The sequence below is a fragment of the Xiphias gladius genome, chromosome 21 (assembly GCF_016859285.1).
Source record: "Xiphias gladius isolate SHS-SW01 ecotype Sanya breed wild chromosome 21, ASM1685928v1, whole genome shotgun sequence".
Classification (NCBI taxonomy): Eukaryota; Metazoa; Chordata; class Actinopteri; order Istiophoriformes; family Xiphiidae; genus Xiphias; species Xiphias gladius.
The window spans coordinates 240,926-259,319 of NC_053420.1; the positions used below are offsets into that span (position 1 = coordinate 240,926).

General features: G+C 41.5%; 1 protein-coding gene across 7 annotated transcripts; it reads right to left on the reverse strand.

Annotated features, from left to right (window-relative positions):
• Positions 1-2,071: 2,071 nt before the first annotated feature.
• Positions 2,072-13,578, reverse strand: cnbpb (CCHC-type zinc finger, nucleic acid binding protein b). 7 transcript variants are annotated; one of them, XM_040115612.1, is made up of 6 exons: positions 13,491-13,541; positions 10,308-10,506; positions 9,965-10,081; positions 5,533-5,598; positions 2,852-3,050; positions 2,072-2,515 (listed from the first exon to the last, which is right to left on the reverse strand). In XM_040115612.1, the coding sequence occupies exons 3-6, from the start codon at positions 10,065-10,067 to the stop codon at positions 2,398-2,400; spliced, it is 486 nt and encodes a 161-aa protein (XP_039971546.1). In that variant the 5' UTR covers positions 10,068-10,081; positions 10,308-10,506; positions 13,491-13,541; the 3' UTR covers positions 2,072-2,397. The 7 variants fall into 7 exon arrangements, with proteins under 7 accessions (XP_039971546.1, XP_039971542.1, XP_039971543.1 ...); XM_040115608.1 differs by lacking the exon at positions 13,491-13,541 and adding an exon at positions 11,597-11,853; XM_040115609.1 differs by lacking the exon at positions 13,491-13,541 and adding an exon at positions 11,618-11,634.
• Between the last annotated feature and the right edge of the window lie 4,816 nt (positions 13,579-18,394).

Sequence of the window (18,394 nt, forward strand, 5' to 3'; positions counted from 1 at the left end):
AAAAATAAAATCTGAAAATATTCTGTCAACTTCTGCATTATGTCACTTTACATTTTTAGAACTTTTAAGTCTACGTGGATGAGAAGTCCTTGAGATGCTGAAAAGTTCAAACATTTTCCTGGAGTCTTTGCATTTACTGCATTTGAACTGATCAAGCTCATTCTGCTCATGAGGACCATGTGGCGTGGCTGAGAGATCCTGAACAGCTCTGAGCTGAGATTGTTTTGTCAAAGGAGGGATTTTGCCTGAGCCAGCGGCTGTGCATGAGAGTGGATCACCGTTAACGTGGACTTCTCAGGGCTTGGTCCTCGGGCCTCTTTTATTTGACATTTACAAGATTCAATCAGGCCAAATTTTACAAAACAATAATACTACTTGTCTAACTATAAATGGAGGAATCTCTGTCTGTCTTCCAATTTTTTATCGACAACCGCTCATCCAATCGACGTCCAACTTGGCAGGTGTATCGCTGAGGACCCAAGGAAGTTCAGTGTCGAATGTGAAGTTTTTTTTAGATGAGCGTTTCTTGAGAAAGCTTCAAACATCACTTTTCTACATGTTAATTGACACGAAGACAAAATGATCACAGATGAAAGCTATAAATAAGTTCTGTCACATAAACAGAATGTTGCTTTGTGAGTTTGTAAATAGAGCCCATTACTGCCATCAGGCTACCGACACATTTCGAGCGGGCACTGCACTAGTCATGATAATGTAGACAACACTCAAATACAACTGCCTCTGTCTCTAGAACAAGGTAAAATCCAATAGACACTAAGCTTTTTAATGTTTTTAGATGCATAACGTAAATGCTTTATTTTATAGGTCTGTAATTAAAAAACATTTTTTTACAAAGGCTCCTGGAAAGAACTGTTAAATTTAGTACTAAATACAGCAGAAACCGACACAGGGTTCAGGTGGTACACTTTCAAACTATCTGGTTTTCAGTTATACAACACGAGCATGACGAAATGTGAAATGTGTAAACGGGGGAGTATAAAGTTCCTCAAATGCGGAGAATAAAGTTTCCAACAATAAATGAATAAGTACTTTATGTGTACCCGGGTTTTGTTACAGTAAAATACTAATGTTAGGTCAAGCTTTAAAACACAAAATTTTAACTTAGTCTCATTATTTTAAATTACTATGTCATCATTTTGAGTTGACATCTCAAAATTTTGATATCTCATAATTGTGACTTACCTCATATTTTTAGCATAATATAGTTTTGGCTTAAGATGAGTATTTTTTTTTTTTAAATACACATACCCTTTCTCCTGTAGTTTTTCTTTTAAATCCAATTTGTGTTTTTATATGGTCTTGTGTTTCTTTTATATCTTAATGCCTTTTGTGTCTTTTGTAAAGCTCTTTGAATTGTTGTAAATACAAATAAACCTGCCTTTTCTTGGCAGAAACAATCCTCCATATATTAAATAGTTCTTTCCAGAAAAAAATCTGTTTAATTACTTTTAAATGACAGACCAGTTAAAGAAAGCCTTAGGGAACTTTTCTTATATATTGGTGTTGTTGTTGTGAAATAAACAGATCAGACAGAAGTGTGTCTCAGCTCCGTCCTCTTCCTCCTCCTCCATGTTTTTATTGTCAGGTTAAACTTACAGTCTGCAGTACAACCAAATGACATTTTTACAGTAGCTCTAAGTTATATATTGTACAAAAATAACATTTTGATTTTTTTTGAAAACATTCTCCTCTCCCCAAACTTAAAATTGTTGTTTAAAAAAAAAATTTGTTTCATTATTAATATCATTCGCTTTTGTTTTGTCTCGTCGGTTCGTCGCTGCATCTGGTCCAAACAACGAAACGCACCTTTAAAACATGACTAATTAATGTTCCTTTTGTCGCCTGCTGTGGCCTGCCCTTATTGGCTCGTTCATCCTGTGAGGTGAGTGGCTGTTTGCCGGAGGCGGGACCAATCACGTTTCTTTCAGACAAACTCAGTTTTGTCCAGAAATAGAAAATAAAGTTAATATCGGAAGATAAAAACTTCCGTTGCTTATTTTTCCCTCTGTTATAGTCCCGCCCACTTTAGGACTGAGGGGAGGGGCTTAACTTTTTTTTTTTTTTTTTTTTTTTTTAAATCGCTCTACTCTCTCAGCCAATCGGCTGGGCAGAAAATATTCTTAAACAAAGCTTTGTACATCATGACATTGCTACCAAACTAAAAACACAGATTCTGTTTGTTCTTAAGAAATGTAGAAGAAACTTTTGTTTTTTTAGTGTCCGCCCCTCCTCCTCCCGCTGCCCGCTCTGACTGGCTGCTGTGAGGCTGACTGACAGGCCTCTGGACCAATGAGAAGAGGAGGATCAGAGGGATGAATAAAGAGAAAGAAAGAAGAGATTAAAGAGGGTGGGGGTGGGGGTGGGGGGGTGCAGCAGCTAGGCGGTGGCTTCAATGGTACACTCCTTGGCCAGGTGACCCGACTTCCCGCAGTTATAGCAGTTCAACTCAGACGCCTTACTGCAGTGCACTGCAACATGGCCGATCTCCCCACACCTGCAGTAAAAACATGTACTGGTCAGACTTGTTAGATGGTTACACAGGTTAGACTAGCAACACTGGCAAACCAGCAGACACAGCAGACACTGAAAAGACTGCAAAATTAAAAAAAAAAAAAAAAAAAAAAAATCAACCAAACCAGTCTTCTTTTGTTTTCCTGTGGCAGGTAGTTTACCTATAGCATTATTTGACATTTTGCTATTAGTTTACCTGTAGCAATATTTTATCTGAGGCTGTTTGTTTACCTGTAGCTGTTCGGTTACACGTGGCATCATTTTATCTGAGGCTGTTAGTTTACCTGTAGCAGGTACTTTACCCGTCGGATTAGTTTACCTGTAGCATTTGACCTTCTCGCAGCATTTCTGGATGTGTCCAAAGCCACCGCAGGAGTAGCACTTCTGCTCGTGGGCGTGGTTGCAGTCCCGCGCCATGTGTCCGGCCTTCCCACAGTTGTAGCACAGCTGCTCTCGCTCCTTTTTCGGCTCCTTGCAGTCTCTGGAGATGTGACCTCCTCTGCCACAGTTATAGCAGGCTGCAGGGATGACAGCAGGCTCAGGGTCAGGTACATTAAACACTGCACGGTTTGGTCCTCAACTCTGATTGTCTAACAACACTTCATGCAGCTTAGAAAAATATCTGCATTTATTTAGGGGCAGGGACTACTTTGAGCTGATCGGTAATTACACATCTGACAAACAAAAATGACATGGAGTTCCCCAAGGCACAATCCTTGAGCCTCGTCCGATTAACATCTACGTGCTTCCACTAGCTCAGATTATAGAAAACAACTGAATATCTGACCATAATTATGCAGACGACTCAGAGATTCACCAGGTGACTATGGTCCCGTACAGGTGCTGAATAGGTGAAACAACACTTTCTTTTATACCTTGTTTTATGCTTTTTATATATTATTTGAGACATTTTACAGATAACTTGTACTTTGCTAATAAATTTGCCTTTCCTTACTGGGAGTTTTTCAACTACACTTAAACCTGGTCGAAACCTCAAACCAACTTTAGTACAGGTCTAAGTAGGACATCCTCAGACTGAGACCGGGACAAAATAAACCCAGAACTACAGGAGAATTATCTTTGAAAGTTAAGGGTTACCAACAAAATCTCTGACCTGCAGCTACTAACCTGTTAGCCCTGTTACTCCCATGTTACAAAACCGTGCTGGGTTAACGAAGTGTTAGTCCTGGGTTATTAATGTGTCAGTCATGGATGTTTGTCAATGGTTAGTAAAGTATTAGAATCAGGATAGTAAAGTGTTTGTCCCGGGTTAGTCAGGTGTTAGTCTCTGGTTAATAAAGTGTTAGTTGAGGGTTAGCCAAGTGTTAGTTGAGGGTTAGTCAAGTGTTACTTGAGGGTTAGTACAGTGTTTATCTTGGGTTAGTAAAGTGTTAGTTAAGGGTTAGTAAAATATTTGTCCTGCATTAACATATAGTTAGTTGAGGGTTAGTCAAGTGTTTGTCTCGGGTTAGTCAAGTGTTTGTCTCGGGTTAGTCAAGTGTTAGCTGAGAGCTAGTACAGTGTTAGTCTCGGGCTAGTACAGTGTTACCTGAGGGTTAGTTAAGTGTTAGTTGAGGGTTAGTCAAGTGTTTGTCTCGGGTTAGTCAAGTGTTAGTTGAGGGTTTGTGAAGTGTTAGTTGAGGGTTTGTGAAATGTTAACTTGGGTTAGTAAACTGTTAGTTGAGGGTTTGTGAAGTGTTAACTTGGGTTAGTAAAGTGTTAGTTTAGGGTTAGTGAAGTGTTAGTTGAGGGTTAGTACAGTGTTATTTGAGTGTCAGTGAAGTGTTATTTGAGGGTTTGTAAAGTGTTAGTTGAGGGTTAGTGAAGTGTTAGTCTCGGGTTAGTGAAGTGTTTGTCCTGGGTCAGTAAAGTGTTAGTTGAGGGTTGGTTAAGTGTTAGTTGAGGGTTAGTGAAGTGTTAGTTGAGGGTTAGTAAATTGTTTGTCCTGCATTAACACAGTGTTATTTGAGGGTTAGTCAAGTATTTGTCTCGGGTTAGAAAAGTGTTAGTTCAGGGTTAATAAAGTGTTAGTCAAGTGTTTGTCTCGGGTTAGTCAAGTGTTAGTTGAGGGATAGTTAAGTGTCAGTTTAGGGTTAGTAAAGTGTTTGTCCTGCATTAACACAGTGTTATTTGAGGGTTAGTCAAGTGTTTGTCTCGGGTTAGTCAAGTCTTTGTCTGTAGTTAGTCAGTTGAAGTGTAGGGGTTAGTGAAGTGTTATTTGAGGGTTAGTGAAGTGTTTGTCCTGGGTCAGTGAAGTGTTTGTCCTGGGTCAGTAAAGTGTTAGTTGAGGGCTAGTGAAGTGTTAGTTGAGGGCTAGTACAGTGTTAGTTTTGGGTTAGTAAAGTGTTTGTCTCAAGCTAGTACAGTGTTACCTGAGGGTTAGTAAACTGTTATTTGAGGGTTTGTAAAGTTTTTGTCTCGGGTTAGTAAAGTGTTAGTTTAGGGTTAGTAAAGTGTTTGTCCTGCATTAACACAGTGTTAATTGGAGGCTAGTAAAGTGTGGGCTTTGCTTTCTATTGTAAACCAAGCATCTTTAAAATTTTAACTTTTCAGAACGTCAGACTTGTTTTGAGCTTGGTCTTGATGAAATAAGGCTTTGAATAGATTTATTGAAGATAAACACTTTTCAGATCATAAAGGAGAGATTTCCAGATCAGTGTGTTTCTCAGTGTTGTGGCACACTACGCCATATGAATGTGAAAATAGTAGTATAAAGCTTTATGTGTCTGGTTTTGCTGCATCGATTTTCATTCTTCTTTTAATCTGTCCACTGTGAGTCTGACAGTGTTATGGGACTGAAATGATAAATCTGAGGAGTCCTCTTCTAACTAGTCTGAAAATGTAGAGGTTCATGTGTGTAAAGATCTTTTCAGTGAGACATTATGAGGACGTTTGGCTGTTAACTCACAGTCTAAAATGATCAGTGATTTTCCAGCTGACACCTGCATTTGACTGAGACAGCAGGTAGGTACTATACACTGCGTGCAGGTGTGTCCTCACCATCCTCAGTCCTCTCACAGTCTCTGGCAACGTGTCCTAGCTCCCCACAGCGATAACAGAACAGATCTGAAACACGACAAATCAGCTGGTTACGTTTCTGTCCTGATGATTAACAGAGCAACGTGTGACCATCAAGACATCTAAAATGATAAAAGCTAGGTGATATGGATAAAACGTTACATCCAAAATGTTTTCAAGCTTTGGAAAATTCTACAGTTTTTGACTTTTTTCCTGAAAAATGAAAAAGGAAACAAACAAACAAACAATTATTTATGAATACAAAAAAAAAAGAAAAAAAAAAAGAAAAAAAGAGGGTTGAAACTTGCAAGGTTGTTCTGTTTACTGTGGTTTGACACATGAAACATACCAACATATGATCCATTATAAAAATTAAAGGCCCTGCACACCCAAACAGCTGTTTTCTATGTTACAAATCACAAAAGGGGAGCAAATGATTTAGTTAGTGTTTTGGTTAAAATGCTAAGTGTTTTCAACCAACCAGGTCTTCATCAGAGTGGGAATCCTTATAGTATTTTTGCCCCGCTGAAAAAATAAAGGCTTTTAATATAACGTCTCTCCTTGCTCTGCCTCAGACTGCCTGAAGAATATAAGTACATATATACACACACACACACACAAATATATATACACACACACAAATATATTCATAGCATATATATACACATAAATATACACACATATATATACAGACACATACATACATACACACATACATACACACACACATATATACACACACATACATACATACACACATACATACACACACACATATATACACACACACACACACACACACACACACACACACACACACACACACACACACACACACACACACACACACATATACATACATATATACACACATATACATACATATATACACACATATACATATATACACGTATATATATACACACATACACATATACATATATACACACATACACATATACATATATACATATACACATATATATACATATACATACATACATACATACATATATATACATACATACATACATATACACATATACGTATACACATATACGTATACACATATACACTCATATACATATATACGTATACACATATACACATATATACATATACACATATACATATATATATATTTTCAAATTTATATATAATATAGTGCACAGATAACATATGTATACACACACACACACACACATATATATTATCTGTGCACTATATTATACACTGACCAAGCACTGTATTAATGCACACTAACATTGAGCACTAATACTAAAACAGCCTCAGGGCTTCGTGGCCTGGATTCGACCAGATATTGGAGACTCTGGGACTCTGGTCTATGTTTAGATGATTTCCTCACATCATTTCTGCAGATTTGTCAGTTGCATATTCATGCTGCCAATCTCCCGTTCTACCACATCCCAAAGGTGTTCCATTAAATCCAGATCTGGTGACTGGGGGGGCCACTGAAGTTCACTGAACTGATTATCATGTTCAGTACACACACCAGTTTGAGTCCACTATCCTGCTGGAAGTAGCCATTAGATGATGGTAAACTGTGGCCATAACGGGATGCACATGGTCAGCAACAACACTCAGACAGGCTGTGGCGTTCAAAGAATGATTTATTGGTGTTAAGGAGCCCAAAGTGGAGCCACGAAAACATTCCCCACACCATTACTACACCACCACCACCACCACCCTGGACTGTTTACACAAGGGAGGTTGGGTCCATGGATTCATGCTGTTGACACCAGATTCTGACCCTACCATCGGCTGCCCCAGCAGAAACTCCAGATCCATCAGACCAGGCTACGTTTATCCCGTCTTCAACTTTCCAGTTTTGGTGCCGCCTGTGTCCACTGCAGGCTCAGGTTTCTGTTCTTGGATGACAGGAGTACTTGACGTGGTTTTCTGCTGTTGTAGTTCATCCACCTCAAGGTTGGACGTGTTGTTCTCTCTAAGATGCCTTTCTGCTCACCACAGTTGTAAAGAGTGGTTATCTGAGTTACCGTAGCCTTTCTGTCAGCTCCAACCAGTCTGGTCATTCTCCTCTCACTTCTCTCATCAACAAGGTGTTTTTAGTTTTTGGCTCGATTCTGAATAAAAATTCTGGAGACTGTTGTGTGTGAAAATCCCAGGAGATCAGCACCGGCCGAGAAGCAGCCATTTTCAACTCAAGCTTAATAATCAACCCTAAAACTAAACTCAGTTATAAGTCATTTGGAAGTCTGGTTCTTAGTCTTACACATCCATCATGGAAAGCTTTAAAGCCTATTCTATTTGTTATAGTTTAACGCGCTCCTGGCTCATATTCTGAATTTTTATCTGAATCCTCAGAGTTTTTATCAAGTGTAGTCCTAGGCACAGATAAAGTTATTATAGTAGGCGATTTCAATATTCATATAGATGTTGATAATAAACCTTAGAACTGTGTTTATCTCTTTATTAGATTTAACTGGCTTCGCTTAGGGTGTAAATAAACCCACTCACTATTTTAACCCGTCCTTGACCTCGTTCTGACTTCGAAATTGAACATTTAATTATCTTACCACAGAATCCTCTTTTATCGGACCATTATTTAATAACTTTTGAATTCCTGTTACTGGACTAAACACTATTAGGCAGAAATGTCTTTTTTAGATGACTATCTGATAGAGCTGTAGCTAAATTTAAGGAAGTGATTCCATCAGCACTTAATTCACCACCATGTTACAATATAACAGAGGACTAACTTTAGTTCCTCCCAAACTGACCATCTTGTTGATAGTGCTGCAGGCAAGTTGAGAATGACACTCGACTCTATTGCCTCTCACAAAAAGAAGATAATAAAACAAAGGAGGTTCACTCCATGGTTTAACTCCCAAACCCGTATATTAAAGCAAACTATGTGAAAACTTGAAAGGATATGGCGTTCTACCAAAATCGAGGAATGCCGCTTAGCCTCATCTTTAATAGGGAAATAAAAACAACCCTCGGTTTATTTTCAGTGCTCTAGCCAGGCTGACAGAGAGTCATAGCTCTACTGATCCATTTATTCCTATAGCTCTCTGTAGTGATGATTTCATCAGCATCTTTAATTATTGTCTCTGTACTTCTCTTGTTAGACCTTAGTGCTGCATTTGATACCATTGACTATCACATCCTATTACAGAGACTGGAACATTTCATTGGCATTAAAGGAAACGCTCTAAACTGGTTTAAGTCCTATTTATCAGATCGATTTCAGTTTGTGCCCGTTAACAATAAATCCTCCATATACTCAAAAGTTAGTCATGGATTTCCACAAGGTTCTGTTCTTGGACCAGTTCTCTTCACCTTATATATGCTTCCTTTAGGCAATATCATTAGGAAACACCCCCTATAAACCTATATTGTTATGCCGATGACACCCAATTGTATTTATCAATGAAGATTGATGAAACCAGTCAGTTAGCTAAACTTCAAGCTTGCCTTAAGGACATAAAGACCTGGATGACCAACAACTTTCTGCTGTTAAACTAAGACAAAACTGAAGTTATTGTTCTTGGCCCCCAACTCATCAGAAACACCTTATCTAAGGATAAAGTTACTCTGGATGGCATCGCCCTGGCTTCCAGCACCACCGTTAGGAATCTTGGAGTTCTCTTTGATCAGGATACGTCCTTTAACCCACACATTAAACAAACTTCACCTAAAATCCCTTAATGATGAGGCACCATCATATGTTAAAGAGCTCATAGTACCCTGTTACCCCAGTAGAACACTGCTCCTAGAACGCAGGCTCGCTTGTGGTTCCTAGAGTCTCCAAAGGTAGAATGGGCGGCAGAGCCTTCAGTTATCAGGATCCTCTACTGTGGAACCATCTTCCAATTTTGGTCCAGGAGGCAGACACCCTCTCCACGTTTAAGAGTAGGCTTAAAACCTTCCTATTTAATAAAGCTTATAGTTAGGGCTGGTTCAGGCTTGGCTTGAACCATCCCCTAGTTATGCTGCTAAAGGGCTTAGACTGCCGGGGGACTTCGCATGATGCACTAAGCTCCTCTCTCCTCCTCTTCCTCTCCATCTGCACGCATTCATATCCCATCAATGCTTGTTACTAACTTGACTTCTTTTCTCTCCCGTAGTTTTGTTCTTCCTCGTCTCTCTCCTCTCTCGTCCTGTCGCTTTCTGCAGGTATTTCTGCCCCTGGTGCTGCAGAGTCCGGAACTGTGACTGTAAACCACCTACTGCCCCCATGATCCTGCTCAACACCCACAGCTTCAATTATTATGATTATTATTATTATTACTATTATTATGTTTGGTTTTATTAGTATTATTATTCACCCTATTATTGTTATTATTGGTTTTATTATTAGTCTCATTATTGTTTCACATCTTTATGTTGTACCTGTACTGTTCAAAGTATTTGTTTGAGTAAAAGTCACCTTTGCCTCTGCCGCGACCTTTCCCTCGTCCTCGGCCGGCGCTCGGACAGTTCTTCACCCAGTGGCCACTGCGGCCACAACCGAAACACTCATTACTGCTCATCACCACGACGACGGCTGGGCAAACAAACAGAGAGAGAGTGAGAATTTGAATTTGAAAATTAATCTATTAATGATTAAGTGGTTAATCAAAAGAGAAATAAAACATTCTATTTTCATAAAACGTACAAAACGGTTCCCCCCACAACTCTCCAGCTAAGCAGTCAGTTTGTATTCAACCGCTTCTACCCTCTAACTAAAGACTTCTCCTACATCCTGTAACCCTCTAAAAATCTCCTCTAACCTGAACGGAACCGAGAGGACTGTGTCCCCCATGCTCAGGGATAGGCAGAGGACAAGGTCTCCAGAGAACTGTTTGAAAACAGCGGCTCCTCAAGGAGCGACATCCCGGGTTTGATGTCGGCTGGTCGTGTGGCCCTCAGAGTCTGTCCCGCCTGAACGACGGACTTATGTAAAGGTGTTAGTCCAGTCAGGTCTGCGTCCTGCGAAGGCAAGCAGGAACAGGTTTTTGTCCAGTCCGAGAAAGCCAGCTCTCCTCAGCAGCAGCCGAGCTGTGCCAGCAAACTCCTCAGCCTTACAACAACTTTTGGGCCGTATGTAGCCTGGAAGCCAGGATCCTGGAGGTGGTGGTAACACCACGAGTCTGTGCCATAGAGTCAAGGCGACCAGTTTACTGATAACCGCAACCTTTCCTCTGTAGGAACTGGGGTAGCAGCCGTTTCCACTTAGGCAACCTGGCACCTCCTCCGGAACACCCTCCCAGTTCTTTTCCTAACTCCTCTGTATCAATGTAATCTCCCAGAACCTTCCCCCAACCAGGCCTACTGGGCCGACTGGGCACAAGGTGTCCATGACCTATCGGGCCCCTGGGCCTTTGCCGAGTCATGTTAATTTTGTCAGCTATTTTTAGACTTAGTCTTAGTACTAAGACAAAAAGATCATGTTAGTTAGTCAGTTTCAGGACTATTCCAAAAAGGTGTTGATTTAATTCTGTGATTGTGATTGCTGTTGTACTAGATTGTTATACAGTCAGTGTTTATAACAGGTTTGTTGACTAGCATTTAAATAAATTTGTAAAGAAAATATGTGGAACCTCTTTGCACACAAATCAAGCTCAGTACTAGAGAGCTAACTACCGCCCAACAGAATCTATTCAGCCCAAAACAATCTTCTACATAACATACTGTGCATTTCAATAACCAGCAGAGGTCTCACATAGACCACATTTAGCTGTCACAGAGCCATTCAAAAGTAACGAGACCTAAAATGTGTATGGCAGTTAAGTTTAATGTGTTTCAGCATGGAAGGCATGTTTAATACACCACAACAACCAGACCTGTATTAAGCGAAATGTTGGCCAACTTAGCTGACTGGGCCACTCAGTCTTTAACCGAGACTAAAGGCAGCTGTTGTTGTGAGATGCTAACAGATAATGTTATTTTGTGAGATGCTAACAGATAATGTTATTTTGTGAGATGCTAACGGATAATGTTACACCACTGCCTTTAGTGTTTGGTTCAATACGGCTTCAACAGTAAAGCAACGTTATTTAACATCTTAACGTTAGGTCACCTCAGTTTCTGTGTGTCGAACCTGAAGGTGTCTCTTCAGGTTTGTGGTTTTCTTCCCACTGGTTTTGTCGCCGCTTCTCTCCCGACAGTAAGTTACTACACACGGCAGCGTTACGTTTGAAGTGGGTCCAGCTGTGACCCGTTTTGTTGCCGTCATGTTCTCTTCCCTTCACCGTGCGTTATCCGATCATAGCTCGGTCCAGTCCGGCGGTGGTGGCGGTGAGTTCGTGGGTGCGCTGCTGCGCCGCTGCTGCGCAGAGTCACCAGAAAGATGATTGGAGTGCGCAGGAGGAGAAATGAGCAGCGCAACCAATCAGAGAAGGACATTTTAGATGACGCCACTGTCTGAAAAAAAAACACTCTTAGTGATTTCGTCTCCTCTTTTTTCTACAATACAACATGGAGAGATTTTGGTAAAGTTTTTACGTTTTAAACTGCATTTTAGTCAACGAGCTTACATCTTGACATCGTCACAGTTCGTGTTTAATGGCGTCTCGTCGTCTTCTCGTCTCAGTCAGGAAAGTGACGGCAGGCCCGTTCAGTGATCCGTGCCCACAGACCCCACACACGTCCGCCCACCTCAGTCCCGTCCAGGACACGGTACGACTGGCTTCACGTTCGGAACACAGACGAGAGCAACCGAGGCCTGAACCCAGGAGCCGATCGGCTGGTCTGAGTTCAGCTCACTGCTGCTCTACGACATGCTGCCGTAGTGGTTTTGCTGTAATATTTCATGGTTTGTAGAATAAGTTTAATATGCGAGTTTTGTTTCTTCTCCGTGACCTGATGTGATCAGAGTTTGATGTTTAAAGTCAGACCTGACTCCAGACCAGCTCTATCCACCAGGCCGATCCTGGTCCAGTGGGACAGGCTTTTCACAATAACAGCTGACGTGACAGTTGGTTTTGTTGTTTTAAGATACACTTTTAAAAAAGTCTGAACCGGCCCTTTAATGGAGAGACTCAGGACCGGAAGACGGCTCGATATGTGTAGTAAACAATGATGAGTTCAGGTGTAACTTGTTTTTATTCTGTCCGTTTGCTGCTCTGCTGTGTATGTTTTTACTGAGCAGCTGAGAACTGGACTTGATTTTAAGAACTGTTGTTGAGTTTTAGTAGAACTAAACTATTTTGCTCCATAAAACTTCGGAAAACAGTGAGTATGTCTGGCTGCTTTCTTTAGATGTCTTGTTTTGTCTGACCAACGGTTGAAAACTCAGAAATATTCTGTGATAAAACAGCAGATCTGAGACATCAGAGGATGAGAGGAGGTTTTGCTTCATAAGTACCTGTTGACTCTGTACTAGCTGCCGATTAATTTTCTGTCCATCGACCAACTGATTCAGCTCTGATGCAAACAGCTGACTAGCAGTCTGCTGATGGACTGATACCAGCCTCAGCTGGGACCAGACCTGTCGTTCGGGTCCACAGAGAACCGGACTGGATTAGTGTCTGCTGGTTGTCGTGTAGTCTATTCTACATCCGACTGACTGACTCTGACACCGTTAACCAGCAGGACCCCCCCCCCGGGGCTGCCCCGCGGCCTCAACACGTTAATAGGCGGCTCTGTGCGGCCAGCGACCAGAGGTTCCGCTCCAGGATCAGCTCCGCTTCACCTGTGCGGACAGTTCCTGCTCCGGCCAGGCTCTGCGGGTTTCCCCGCGGTGTGTGCGGAGAGAGACGGCCAGTCAACAGGCCCAGCGCTGTCATGTTGTCAACTAGCCTGCTAACAGGTTAGCATATGTTCCACAGCGGAGTAAACAGCGGGAGATTGTCGGCTCCGCAGCGCCTCCTCTCTGGGTGCATCAGAGGGGGACGGAGCGGCACCGCAGACCGGCCGTGTGAGCCTCCTGCGTGGAGAAAAGAGCGGATCGATCGGCCGGAGCTCAAACTCACCTCAGACACCGAAACTGTGGATGTTTGTTTTCTATCCTCCTCTGCGCCACACGCGGTCTGCACACGGCCCCACACACACACACACACACACACACACACACACACACACACACACACACACACACACACACACACACACACACACACACACACGCACGCACGCACGCGCGCGCGCACCCTGCTGCATTCAGGTGCACACGTTATTTGACGTTAGCATGAGGTTTTGAACTAATAACGCTTCTGTTTTAAAAACTAAACCTAACTAAACTAAACCTTCTTTCTAGCAGTGATATTTGTGGTAATGAGGTAATATGGGTTCTAATTACCGCGTTGAAGTAATACAGTTTTACAAACTTTGTGAGTTTTTCTATTTCCATTCTCAGGAGAGGTTCCTGAACGCATCATATGCACACGGCCCCATCCCAGAGGGGCGGGGCCCCAGCGTAGAGGGGCGGGGACGCGCACGGACGGTTCTCTCAGCTGTTTTGTGTTAGCAGCTGTTAGCATTTAGCAGAAGCTAATGGTGGCTGTCTGTCAGTGGAGAAACTCTCGGAGTTAAAATCCAGATTTTATTCGTAAACCTAACTCCTACCCACCGTTTACTTTTGGAGATGTAAGTTTAACATTTCCCAGATTCCAGTGAAGCTCTCAGGAGCTGCTCTCTGCCGTAGAAACACGCGTTTTCGCCACAGAAACATTTCACGTGAACCAGTTTTGGTGGAACGTGGAAACACTTTTCAGTCAGATCTGCTCTGTCGGTGTCTTTTACTGTCACAGGAAGAAGTCATGTTTCTTTAACAACTACCTGCTCAGCCACGGTGCAGTAGTTCTGACGGGTTATTAGAGCCGGTCATACATATGCTGACTGTCCATTTCTGTTACTACTACTACTAATAATCAGTATTACTACAAGCAGATTCCAACAGCATCGTACTCTCTCAAAACAAAGGATTTTGCAGCATGTCTGATACGCATTGTACAGCCTGGCTCTTCCAGAGCTTTTCTTTTCTAACATTAGATCTAATAATTGACAACTGAGCACAGGAAGCTTTCACCTTAGATGCTACAAAGGGTTGAAGGGGGTAAGTAAAGTAAAATGTAAAATTTTATAAAGAGCAACCGGTTTCCTATCAGTGATATTCCACCTTTCAAATGAGATGTCACCCATATCTACAGTATCACATCTACAAGGGACGTTGACTCCAAATACACTATGAATTTCCTGCCAATAAGGCACAATAACCTGGCAAATATGGAAGTGACTGGCGTCATTTATCCCAGATAGTCTCCAACATCTACCACCACTTCCCTGATGTCGCTTTAAAAAGGGCATAATAAAAAACCTTACAATGTTTTTCCAACAGAATTCTGGCCGTGTAGTGGAACTAGTTGATCATCCATCATGCGTAACATCTTCCTCTCCAGCCCTCCTCCGAAATATTAAAATTTCCCTCCTTCTCTCACCTTTCTTTAATATACAGTTTGTTTTAAGACTTGAACTGGAGAATACCATTATACATTCTGGAGATTAAGTTATCACTTGTTTGTGGATCTATATATCGACCAGAATATTTTCATGATTTCGGTCTCTCCTGTTTATATAGCTACACCCAGGTTCTGGTTGAAATACTGTAATGCCCAACTTGAAGGTAACTATATAAATCGTTTCGTTTCCAGGCTTTCTGTAAGGATCCAAATTCTGAAAAGCCACCTTGTGAACAAATGTAAAATAACTACTCAGACCTTTCGTGATCCATTTTTGAGTTCAGTCTCAAAAGCGTAGATCTTGATTTAGTATTGAGATACACTGATATACAGTATACTATATATGGGACTATGGTCTGAAAGGGTGACCAGACCAATATCACACTGTCCTATTCTGTGAAGGTCTCCATTGAAAATGAAAAAATAGTTTATCCTAGAATAGACTGTGTGAGAATAGGAGGAGTGAGTGTAATCCCGACTAGATGGAGTAATTTCTCTCCAAACATCTATAACACCCATTTCCTCCATTAAGACGTTTGTCTTCTTACTAATACCTTTGGAATCTGAATTTCCACTGGAAGAGTCCAGTCTAGGATCGAAACTTTCATTAAAATCTCCTCTACGAATTAAAATCCCCTGGTTTTTTATGTCCGTTAGTATGACCACTTCCCTCCAGTGTCCGGATTTGTAGGAGGATGAATATGCATGTCTGAAGTCTATTTGTATAATGCTCAGTGTCATTTAAATGACATTCCTGCAGAAAAGGTGTTTGAATTTTCTCCTTCCTTAATTAGACAGAATCCTCCCCCTCTTAATCAGATTAAGTACCCGTTAACGTTAAAAGAAGCCGCTATTACAGGTCTCCATTTCAGTGACTTAGCACCATTCCCAAATCATAAACTTGAAAAACTTTCCCCTGCCCAAAGGAACTGACAGAGTAAATAACAGTTGGACGCTGAACAAAAAGAAGGTAACAGGACAGTATGATATTTAACAATATTGTTTAGTGTGGCTTCCAGTATAGAGGCGATGATCAAAAGCTATTTCAATGGACTTGCCCGCCCCAGTCTTCAGATTTTTGGAAATGAATTAACAAGGCGTCTTTAAGAGGCGCAAAGAAAACAATAAGTATGTCTAGTCTTTTAAGTTATGGATGTTGACGTTCTCCTAAACACTTGAAGTTTCTCCTTGAAGTTCGCCTATGGCAATGCGCGTCTCAGCTTGCTGGTTGCTTCGCTCCCAAGTTAGCTGTCTCAGCTGTTCCATCGGTGACTCCCGGGGTTTGATGATCTCCAGGGGGAATCCTCTCCTCACCAGGTCCTGAGTCGCCTCCTCCCCGGTCTCATAAATTCGGGTTTCATCATCATTTTTGACTCTTAGAGGTGCCGGTTACAGGGTTCGTGACTGGATTCGTCTATCTTTTATAATCTTCCGTACCTCTGTGTATTCCCTTTGCTTTTGGAGAATGCGTGATGAATAATCGCTGTCCGGGTTTATTCGCTTCACCTACCAGGTAAAACAGTTCTTTTGCCAGGCCAAACAGAGTATTGTGTCCTTTGTATGGATCTTGGTTTAATCCTCTGGTGGTTGGGGTCCGAGTGCGCAATGAGAATCTGCTCAATTTGAAGAGTTGTTTTGTCGGTTAAATGAAGATTTTCTCTGAATAACTTTTCCACAAAGGAGATCGTGAATGGCAACTCTCAGTTTTGTGTTTAGTTTCACAATTTTCCCCTCAATGTCCTCAACCTGCTCTTTATTTTCCTGACGACAACCCCTCAGCTCCCGGAGAATCTGCTCTGAATCGGCGGTCTCTTTGTGAGGCATTAGCATTGCTTCGCCTACATGTTTGCTAGCTGGTGAGTGGCTTTGAAGTTGCTTGGTTTCCTTGTCGCGTATATTTCTGGTTGCTGTGTGGGTTTCTTGCTTTCGAGCCCGATATTCATTGCAATCTCTCGGTGTTCAATGTGGAGAAATCAACACAATGTTAGAAGATATGGTCCAAAATTAGAAAATACTTTGGATGGGAAAATGGCTCCCAACCACTCTTTCCCTCCGTGTATATCAGACTCTTCTTTCCTACTATGGAAGTGTAATGATATAGAAAAAATACCCACTCTTTACAGACGGAACGTTCCCCACATTTGAGCAGGTTTGTCTTAAATTCAGTTCACCACAGTCCCACTTCTTCACATCTCTTCAGAGCGGTAGTTGTATTAAATCTAAATTTTTCCTCCTTTCCCCAGCTTCCTGACAGCATGCCTTTGGAAACTTTGTTCCCACCAGACTCCTCAGCTGTAGGATCAGTATCTGATTTATGACTAACTGTCCAATTAGCAGAGTCTTTCATTAGATGTTTTAAAATCTGTCTGGGAAACAGATTTGGGGTTTTAACAGAGCAGGAAGGGGAAGAGGCTATGGAAGGTCTTCATACTAGACATGGCCCCAACTTTTTTTTTAACTTAAACTTGCTAAGATTTGTCCTCGTGTAGAAACTGATTGTGATCGTTGCAGTGCATTTCCTGCCTGTCTTGCACATACGTTTGTTTTGTTCTGAACTCTATTCTTAAAACTCTGTCACTCTTTTTGGGGCTGATGCAACAAGCATTTTGTATTTCAAATAAGAGCCCTGGTTCATCAATGCGTATCAAAAAGTTCAGAAAGGAAAAAAATATTTCAGCTCCTTTCATAAATTTAACTTCAACTTACACCTCAACTTCTCTCAGCGCTTAAAGGAGAGAAATCGAGGTTTGGTTTTAACACCCAAATCTTTCTTTCATTATTTCAGAAGGTACAACTTTAAAACTCAAGAGCAGTTTGTCAATTTCATGTTTTTATTCATTTGGAGCAGGTGAGTCTGAGGATTGCTCTTCTTCTGTCTGTTAACTCAATGAAAATAATGATGAAACAGTGAGTGAGGGGCGCAGGGCTTCACAATGAGCAGCAGCAGGTTTATGGATGACTGATCACTGAGCGAGATACGAAAGGTGTCAAAGGTCACAGTTGGCTACAAGGCCACAGACAGAAACAAAGAAACGGTCTGAGAGAGGAGATAAACAGCCTTCAACAGCACACCTGTCTGGCTGCATGAAAAGGTTTTGACCTCTATGAAAAGACCGATCTGCTTCAGGAATCAAGAACCAGACACCTTCAACTAAACTGAGGAGGAACAGGTAACCAGGACCCAAACACCTCGAGTTTCAGCTTCACTAATCTTCTCTTCAGCCACAACATCGAGGAAGATTCAGAAAGAGAAAAATCTGCTCTTATCACAGATCCTCTTTTTAAGTATCGCAACTTTTCCACCTCAGACAAAAGGAAAAAGTTTTGGTGCGTAGTGTTTCCATTCAGGTTTTTAATGAACAAACTGATTATGTACCTGGAAATGTAGCGGAGAGAAGAGAAGGCAGCTACAGGAAATA

What these genes read in the sequence shown, in the direction of transcription:
- cnbpb (XM_040115611.1), bottom strand. Translation starts at nt 10,067, where the DNA reads ATGAGCAGTAATGAGTGTTTCGGTTGTGGCCGCAGTGGCCACTGGGTG. An exon ending in AGGTCGCGGCAGAGGCAAAG is followed by an intron (nt 5,599 to 9,964) that starts GTGACTTTTACT and finishes GTCGTGTTTCAG; the next exon opens with ATCTGTTCTGTTATCGCTGT. An exon ending in CTGTGAGAGGACTGAGGATG is followed by an intron (nt 3,051 to 5,532) that starts GTGAGGACACAC and finishes TCATCCCTGCAG; the next exon opens with CCTGCTATAACTGTGGCAGA.